Source organism: Arachis duranensis, chromosome 5, assembly GCF_000817695.3.
Source record: "Arachis duranensis cultivar V14167 chromosome 5, aradu.V14167.gnm2.J7QH, whole genome shotgun sequence".
Lineage (NCBI taxonomy): Eukaryota > Viridiplantae > Streptophyta > Magnoliopsida > Fabales > Fabaceae > Arachis > Arachis duranensis.
Window position 1 is genome coordinate 3,344,282 of NC_029776.3, and position 9,708 is coordinate 3,353,989.

Sequence of the window (9,708 nt, forward strand, 5' to 3'; positions counted from 1 at the left end):
GTGATTAGAGAAAAGGTTAATGATGGTAATTTATTAAGAAGTGCAAAAACTGAAGAAAACACTGACACTCAAGTGACCAAAATAAGCAATTTTGATGTATCCGATGCTTGCCAACTCACCATGATTGGATTTCATTCCACTATCCAAGTCTTTCTTATCCAGTAACAAAATGGAAAGCTTTATTACAACATCAATGAATAAGAATGAATCTGAATCTTGGAGTTGGAGGGAACATTACAGCTCCTAATTCTCTTAATACATAACCAACGGCATTTAAAAACCGTTAATAATACCGCGGGCGCATAACCCCTCTGTCCTCTCTCGTTATTTAACCAACATAACAGGGGCATATCTGGAAACACATTAAAAAAACTGCCGCATAAGACAAGCAGAAGAAAGGAGAAGAAGAAGAAGAAAGGAGTAAATATTAGTAGCAGAGAAACCCGCAGATCTTGTTCCATTCTCTCTCACTCACCTCTCAAATTCTTCTCTTCTTCAATTCAAAAAAAGAAAAAAGAGAAAAAATTCACTCCAAAATTAGCTTCGAACAATCAACGAAAAAACGAAACTGGAATTCTTCTGATTCTTCGCTTTTCCTTTCCATTTCCAATTTCAACTGCGAAGCGGCGTCGTTTTTGCAGCTGGGTGTTTTGTGATGGGGGTAAAGTTTTGAGCTTTGGACCCAACAGTAATTAAAGTTTGTTTTGTTTTTAGTTTCTGTGAATTGCTGGGAATAACGTGATTTCGAAGCTAATAAAAATGGAAACTTGGTCGTCGGTGGACACGGTGGTGGAAGAAATAATGAGGATTCACAGATCCTTACCTTCTAGACCCGCCATTGACGAGGTTGAAGCTGCAAAGGTTCTGATTCTGAACGTTGACAAAGAGGACCAAGCGAGAATTGAATCCATTTCCAGGCAGAGTAAGGGTCCCGAAGTGCCTGAAGAGCTTTTCATGGTGCTGCAAGAGATGCAGAGAAGCTTGGTTTATTATCATAGCAAGGAGCAGAAGAGGGAAGCACTGAAGCTACTTGATCTCGAGAATGTCCACTCTCTGTTCGACGAATTGATTCAGAGAGCTTCAAGGTGTGTTTCTTCCAGTCCCTCTGCTTCTAACACTTCGGATTCAAGGAAGCATGGTTACTCCAATGGCTCCGCTTCAACTGCTTCTGTTTCGACGAGCTTTGCGGCGCAGAGTTCGGCGTCTGCTTCGGGTTCTAAGGCCGGTTTTGACGCCCTTCCGAGCTCTTCTGCTGCTGGTTCTTCTATATTGTTCCGTGCGGAGAAGGAGCTTGGGAAGGCTAAGGAGTTGGTAACAAGAGATGATAGTTATGTGAAGAATTCAAAGTCTACATTCTACTCTAATGGATTTGGAATTGAATCAAGTTTACCATCCAAGCCTCAGATATTGGATCCATCTCTGAAAGCCACGACAAGTGCAGGTAAAACCATATATGCTTCTCATTTCTTTACATTCGAATTGGGTTATTATTCTTATGATGATTTTGATTATGTTTAGGTAGTCATATTGGAACTTGGATTGTTTGAATAGGTGGGGATGGTTTTTGTTCTGATGAAATGAATCTTTGTTGTGCAGGCCAAGATGGTAGTGATAAGTTAAGTTTGATCAAACTTGCTAGTTTAATTGAGGTCTCTGCAAAGAAAGGTACTCGTGATCTCAAGCTGCAGAACAAACTGAAGGACCAGGTTGATTGGTTGCCTGATTCGATAGGGAAGTTGTCGAGTTTGGTCACACTTGATTTATCCGAGAACCGGATTACGGCCCTACCTGCCACCATTGGGGGCCTTTCATCCTTGACCAGATTGGACCTGCATTCGAATAGGATCACTGAGCTCCCGGATTCTATTGGAGGTCTCCTCAGCTTGGTCTTTCTTGATTTGAGGGGAAACCAGTTAACATCACTGCCTGCTTCTTTTGGCAGATTGATACGGCTTGAGGAGCTCGATTTGAGTTCGAATATGCTTCCAGTGCTTCCCGATACCATAGGGTCACTTGTTAGCCTAAAAATATTGAATGTGGAGGCAAATGATATAGAAGAAATTCCACATTCTATTGGTAACTGTACCAAGCTTAGAGAGCTTCGTGCCGATTACAATCGTCTGAAGGCCCTGCCGGAAGCTGTAGGAAAGATTCAGAGTCTGGAGATTTTGTCTGTCCGGTACAATAACCTCAAGCAACTACCTACAACAATGTCGTCTCTAATAAACCTGAAGGAACTTGATGTGAGTTTCAATGAGCTCGAGTCAGTACCGGAGAGCTTATGTTTCGCGACCTCTCTTGTCAAGATGAACATAGGAAACAATTTCGCTGACATGAGATCCTTACCAAGATCTATTGGGAACCTTGAAATGCTCGAGGAACTGGATATCAGTAACAATCAGATACGAGTCCTTCCGGACTCATTTAGGATGCTCACACGACTACGCGTCCTGCGAGTGGAAGAGAATCCTCTTGAAGTTCCACCAAGACATATAGCTGAAAAGGGGGCACAGGTAACTTCCCTTATCCGTCTAGTTCTTTTGGTATTTCGCTATAGACCTTTCTATTTTTAGAAATCACAATCACTCTTGTTGTATCTCAGGCTGTTGTGGAGTACATGACTGAGCTAGTGGAGAAGAGGGATAAGAAAGATGTAAAAACCCAGCCACTTAAGCAGAAAAAGAGCTGGGCTCAGATCTGCTTCTTTTCCAATTCTAACAAAAGAAAGCGTGATGGAGTTAATTATGTGAAAACCTGAAATGATTTTTTAATCACACCATTGTTGGCATGCAACAGATCCCTTGAGTAAGTTGAATTCGTTTTCCACCACTCGAAGTAAGTTATCAAACTCGAATTAACTCGGGAATCCTTACTAGTTTACTAGTTTGTGTCCCAACCTGAGTTTATTAGTTTAGACGAACTGTCGAGTTTGATAACCTTTTTTCCACAAAATTTACTCGTCTCGTTCCGTTTTATGTTACTATCACTTATCGCTTATCCCTGTAGCGATCGACCGGATAAGTGACAGTAGTAACGGAACGAAGGGAGTAGTTGATGAAATAGTCCTAGCTGTAAGTTTAACCATTGTATAGTTGTATCTGTTGTTCTGTTTGTATCAGGTTCCCTGGTTGTGACATGGCTGGATTTCTTCTGGAGGGAATGATACAATGGCTGCTGATATCTTCTGTTTTCCCATTTGAGAAAGATGTGAAGTGAAGGGCAAAAAGGAAAGAAAAAAGGGACATAGATATCTGTCATTTGCAGTCAGTAACCTGAGCAAGACAAAGGGAATGGTACAACAAGAATGAATTGGCAAATTTCATTTGCAAATTTGCTTTGACTTGGCTGCACAAAATTGTAGTATATTTTCTGATTATTTTTTCTTTTTCTTTTTCTTTATTTTTGTATAATTTGATTTTTCAATTTTATCTCATTTGTATTTGTTGTGTAAGTGTTGTCTTGAAAGCATAATTTGTCAAAAAGAAAAGTGTACAATAGGCAAAATGGGAGGGTAGTTGGGGGAGAACCGAGGTTGATTATGTACTATGTCTGTGTCTGAATCTGTGTCTATCTATGTATTTGTGTCCTCAAATTGTTGTTTCACATTCACTCTCAGCTGTTAAATGAATAACATTTACCTTTATGCCACTCATATTAATGAATATGCTACTGCTACTTTCACTTTGGTTCTGTTTCTATTGTTGACTTCAAGGACAAAAAGATCATTATCATCATCATTAGTTAATATCATAGGTCCCTAGTTATGGTTCATTTAACCACATGGGCAGCTATAGAAAACATTAACTTAAATTAAATGTTGAATAATCATAAATAATTACTTAATGCCATAAAAAAGACATTGACCACTAGTGTCAATATATATGTTCATAAACTTTGGTTGTTTTCCCTATAGACAAAAACATTGCCAATGTTAATGGGAAAATTACAACTAAGTTGCTAATTCTTAATAAAAGAAACAAATGGAAAGAAAGGGTTATAATATAGGAAGAATTTTAAGTGTATCAGAAATACCGGACTGTTGATTTGAATTATAAAAAATATATATAATATATATTAATTAAAATTAACGGTTAAAATAATTAGAACACTGGTGTTTTCAATACACTTAAAACTTTTTCTATAATATATATACTTGTGACTATGGAAGAAGATAGTTTGGCCAACACATGCCTATATCCTAACTCAACCCTTCATCCAAAATTGGAAGCTTAGTGTGCTACATCACATGCCATTAATCATAAATTAACAAAAAGAATAAATAAAATGAGGTCAATTATTGTATTTAAATTAAATTAAATCAAACCAAACCAAATACATCAAATTTCTCAGCTTCTCTAAGGTGTCAAGTACCTCTTTGAGTATCTGGAAGGGGTCCACTAGATCATGCAACAAGCTTTCACTATCATAGATTTACAGCTAATAATAACAAGTGTTCATACTTATATTTTATATCTCTCTTATAAGGAAAAAAGTGTATTTATATTAATAAGGATTCAATATCCAGGTCAGCCTTTGTTTCATCATGGAAGGATTATCCCTTTCCTTCATCCAAAATATGTACATATAATTTTACAAAATTGAATTTTTTAATTTTGATAAATTAATAGTATAAAGAGTTTTGCATGGTTATCTAATTAGATTCATGTGTTTAGATTATTTTTTAAATAATAAATTTAAAAGTTAGTTATTAATGTGGCAATAAACAATTAATTGTTTGTTATTTTTTTTTACACTCACAGTGTTATATATATAACGCTAATTTTAATCCAAAAATATATATATCTTTAGCTTTTTCAAAATAAAAAAAAAACTGAAAAATAATATTTTTAAAGTTTGGATTATTTTATAAATTTTACACACATATATAATTATATATAAACTTATTTGTCAATAAAAAATTGAAAGAAAAAGCATAATGTCAAAGGCATTGTGGGGGCAGACAAATACATTCAGCTTATGTGGTTGTTTAGGCCAAAATGTCAAACTTTAATATTGAAATGTTTCAAGTTCTGGCGTGGCTTAATTAGAATTTGGACACCAAATTGCTATTTTAAACATGTTCTTATTGCATTGTCTTAGGAATTGTTCACAAAATTTTGGGAAAAGGTGATACTAGTGATAGTTAATACAAAGTAGTCTTCAAATTAGAGAATAACATTCAAATTATTCATGGATATAATTGGCCCACTTTTGAAATTACTTATGGATGCCTTCAGATTCAACGAATATACCCATAAATGTTATTATCAGATTCTATTAGATGTTTATAAAGTCCACATTGGTATATTATTATCAGACTATCAATAATGCTAGGAAAAAAAACAGTCAAAATTTATTTTATTTAATATTTATTAATTATTGTAATAATTAATAAATATTAAATAAGATAAATTATGATTATTTTTGGCTAATTTTTTTTGTTATTAAATATTATTTGAATTGGGTTAATATGTGTATTTTAAGACACATGTTAAAGTAATTAATTAAGAATATTTTTTTAAGAACATATCAAATTTAAAATTTTATTGCATTTATTATGTAATCATTAAAATAAATGAATTTAAAAACTTTATTAATAGTAATCTTTAAGGGCAATTTACTTATTTAAATTGTTCTATTCTATTGGCAGTAGGTACAAGAGAACAAAAACTGCTAGCACCAAACGCGGTTTACATGTATGTTAGGTTGGTGTGCGTGCGTAAACAGCGGTTTACGTTTAATATGTGTTAATGGGTTCTCTATATAAACCATAGAGGAGCCAAATATGGAGAGGTAGAGTGTTATTCATAAATGGATGGGGAAGATAATATTAAAAAAATACAATACTCAAAGTATTAAATTATATAAATCAAGACTATTTTTTTTATTCTCATCTCTTTTAAAATTTATAAATAATAAAATAATTTATTTTTAGCCAAAAGTTCACTAAATCATATATTTTTCTCTTTAAAAATCACTTCATTCTCTTTTATTTATATCAACCATATAAAAGAGACTACGAGAGTTTAGAACATGAGTTGTGTTCTTTGCTGCTGATTTGCATTTGAGATTCTAGCTAAATGAATTTTTTTTTATTTATGCAATTTTGTTGTTTTATGCCAAAAAATAAAACTATTTGTATTTTATAGTTGATTGATTGGATAAATAATAGTGATAGCATCATAATTTTGATGAATAAAATAAAAAATATAAATATGCATATAATAATTTTTTATTTATATTTATTATTAAAATGAGACTAAATAGTAAATTAAAGAGGGAGTATTCACAGAGTACTAAAATATATAAACTAAGACTAATTTTTTTTATCTTCATCCCTTTTAAAATTCATGAATGATAAAATAATTTATTTTTAGTAAAAAATAGTAAATTTTTTTTATTTGATTTGCTATTTTTAATGAAAAAATTCACTATTTTTTACTAAAAATAAATTATTTTATCATTCATGAGTTTTAGAAGGGATGAATATAAAAAAAATAGTCTTAGTTTATATATTTTAGTACTCTGTCAATACTCACTCTTTGATTTGCTATTTAGTCTTATTTTAATAAGAAATGCAAATAAAAAATTATTACATGCATATTTATATTTTTTATTTTATTCATCAAAATTACGATGCTATCACTATTATTTATCCAATCAATCAACTATAAAATACAAATAGTTTTTATTTTTTGGCATAAAACAATAAAGTTGCACAAATAAAAAAAATTCATTTAGCTAGAACCTCAAAGGCAAATCAGCAGCAAAGAACACAACCCATGTTTCAAACTCTTCGAATCTCCTTTGTATGGTTGATATAAATAAAAGAGAATGACAAATTAAGTTTTTTATTTATGATATTATTTAAACAGTATATACCATTAATTATTTATTTTGTAATTATTTTTTAGATAAAGATTAGTTTTACTATTTATTTTCATACTCAACGTAAACCGCTGCTGCCTTTAGCGGTTTACATACGTAAACCAATGCACATAAATCGCTACTGATAGTAGCGGTTTATGACCAATCATAATCATGCAGAAATCGCGGCAGACAACAGCGGTTTCTATGCTACCACAACTAAACGTAATCCGCGGTTGGCAGCAGCGGATTCTGTATTTATGTAAATTACTACTGCCAGTAGCGATTTTTATAGATATGTGAAACAATGTATTTGCGTCTTCGTCTTGAAATAATGCATTTACATAATTTTAAAATTGAAACAATTTATTTAAGTGAATTACCCAATTTTTAACACTATATATTAGCTAAATTTATATTTTTTTATTCTCAAATAAGTGTCCTTTTTTCAGAGTTAGTTTTTCATAAATAAGTGTTAATTTAGCAAATTAATATTACATGCTTATAGTTATTTGAGATAATTATGTGACTTAATTTACATAACACTAACACTTTCAATCATTTTCTTAATTTACATGAAAAATCAAAAGCAAAGGCCTTATTACTATAAGAACAGAAGAATAGTAATAATCTCAAAATTTTCAAAATAAATAAATAAATAATTTCAATGTTAGTGAAATGACATTTTAGATCATTCTATAAGATAATGATTGATCACAGCTGAAAATATCACTTCACTAATAATATGAGTATAATGTATTTAAAATCTAAATGCTAAATTTTCATGCTAGTAAAGCTTTAAATTGTCACCGACACCAAAATCTATAGAAGTTGACCTTTGTAGGTAAGGCAAAATAATTTAAGGACATTAATCTTGATTGGAGTTTCAATGTCCTTTTGATAATTTGTTTTTAATATCATTTTTTGGTTTTCATAATAATTATTGGAGGAGGGATCGGAGCCTTTCTTGGTATAAATCAGTGCCAAGTAGCAATCTAGCAAGTGATCAGAATCAAGAGAAATATAAATTGTTGATAGGGATATTAAACTATTTATCTGTTATTTTCATTCCCCCCTCTTAATCAATGAGCATAAAATTTTCATATATGGTGTTCCTAGAAAGCATATATTAATTGAAAAAAAAATCTTAATTCTAATGTTATTGAAGAAATGTTATTATGGAGCTAAAAATGATGCGTAACAATTGTTTATTGAGAAAAAAAAAAATAACTGCTCCTAGTAGTATTATTTTTCTTTATTCTTGGGAGTGGTTGGATTAGTTTGTAATTTTCATTATTCAGCATATTAAGTGATTAATACTTTTCTTACAATTTTGATACAATAGCTAATAATAATATCCTCCCAATAATTATTAATAACAAAACATTCATGTTAGGTATATATCAAAATCAGTTACTAAAATTAATCATTGTGTATTTATATAAAAATATATGTATTATTTAATTTATTTTTAATGTATATTTTATATTTTAACAATAACTGAATTTAGTATACAAAATATTTATTTGGATAACCAGATTATTAAATAAGAAAGAAAGTGTAATAAATATCTTTTAATAAAATATTATTACTCTTTAATAATTGATGGCTAGTATTGTTTTTTCAATGCATAAGTAAAAGCACAGATTTTAAAGTGAAGTTGGATAAACTTTTAAATTTTAAAAAATTACAAAATTTTGTTTGTTAAAATTACTTTTCACATTTAAAATAACTTCAATATACATAAATATGATAAAGAGTAAGAATAAATATAAATATTTATTTGAAAAACACAAATTAACTTTAAAATATTTCTAATTCTTCAAAAACTAAAAAAACAAACACTAAACAGATAAATATTTTTTATGTATCAAAAATAAAATAAAATGCTTCACTTTTCAAAAATTTAAACCTTAAAAAAAAAAGACCTGTTTAGCATTCACCTAACCACACTTATGTGGGATTAGATTCGATCTTTGGATAACTATTATGAAAAAGAGTAATATATTGAATATTTTATGCAACTATATATCAACTCATCAATGGATTGGAGAAGGGGGAGAAGGTTCTTCAACTTCCATAACAATTCTTTAATCATTGGCCATTGCAACTAGTTTAATAAATGCAGCATACACACCACGAATATTATTTAAAAATTATATAACTTAGTTGGCGATCAATTCCCAACCTTCCCTACCCCACATTGATGAGTCATATTTATGCACAATAATCCACACTCATCATTCTTAAAATTCAATCTTAACATACAAATTTAATTACATGATTAAATATTTATCACTTTACCTAATTTTTACTAGAAGTACTTCTCATTTTTAAACCAATAATATTCATAGGTTGAGTTAATGAAGCAGATTTGCAAAGCATTATACTTGATCAAAAACTGAGATACAACTAATTTAAGTTAATTTAGTGGTGAATTTATTCGTTTATTAAAATAAGTATTAAAAATTTAAATTTTATTATTTTGTGTATGCAATAATTTATTAATCAGTAATTAATTTTTTAATAAAACTCAAATTTATAATAAATTAATTTTTAATTTTTCGAATTGAGAAATACCACTAAAAAAAACCGAAATGAGAAATTATTTGTGGCTTCAAGATCTAGAAGAAGCTTAAGAGCATCTCCAATGGAGAAGCCCTGCTACTGTTTAGTCAGAAAAAGAAGAAATTGAACCGTTGGAGAGAATTAACGCGAAGTCCTTCACGTTTTTCAAGAGGAGAGAGAGAAGAGGGAGTCCCTCTGAATGGGGACTCCCATAAAATAATAAACAATTGCCATTTGGCATTAAAATAAATAATAAATAATTATATAAAATAT

At 30.5% G+C, this 9,708-nt stretch overlaps 1 protein-coding gene across 2 annotated transcripts; it reads left to right on the top strand.

The window, feature by feature from the left end:
• Nucleotides 1-377: 377 nt before the first annotated feature.
• LOC107487386 (plant intracellular Ras-group-related LRR protein 4) lies at nt 378-3,652 on the top strand. Of its 2 annotated transcripts, none has more exons than XM_016108012.3 (4): nt 378-1,441; nt 1,597-2,513; nt 2,603-2,805; nt 3,093-3,652. In XM_016108012.3, the coding sequence occupies exons 1-3, from the start codon at nt 760-762 to the stop codon at nt 2,756-2,758; spliced, it is 1,755 nt and encodes a 584-aa protein (XP_015963498.1). In that variant the 5' UTR covers nt 378-759; the 3' UTR covers nt 2,759-2,805; nt 3,093-3,652. The 2 variants fall into 2 exon arrangements, with proteins under 2 accessions (XP_015963498.1, XP_015963497.1); XM_016108011.3 differs by having other exon boundaries at nt 383-1,441; nt 3,120-3,652.
• Nucleotides 3,653-9,708: the final 6,056 nt, after the last annotated feature.

Bases quoted from the DNA above. Each gene is read 5' to 3' on its own strand.
- LOC107487386 (XM_016108012.3), top strand. From the start codon at position 760: ATGGAAACTTGGTCGTCGGTGGACACGGTGGTGGAAGAAATAATGAGG. The intron at 1,442-1,596 runs GTAAAACCATAT...TTTGTTGTGCAG, and splicing joins GAAAGCCACGACAAGTGCAG to GCCAAGATGGTAGTGATAAG. The intron at 2,514-2,602 runs GTAACTTCCCTT...GTTGTATCTCAG, and splicing joins TAGCTGAAAAGGGGGCACAG to GCTGTTGTGGAGTACATGAC.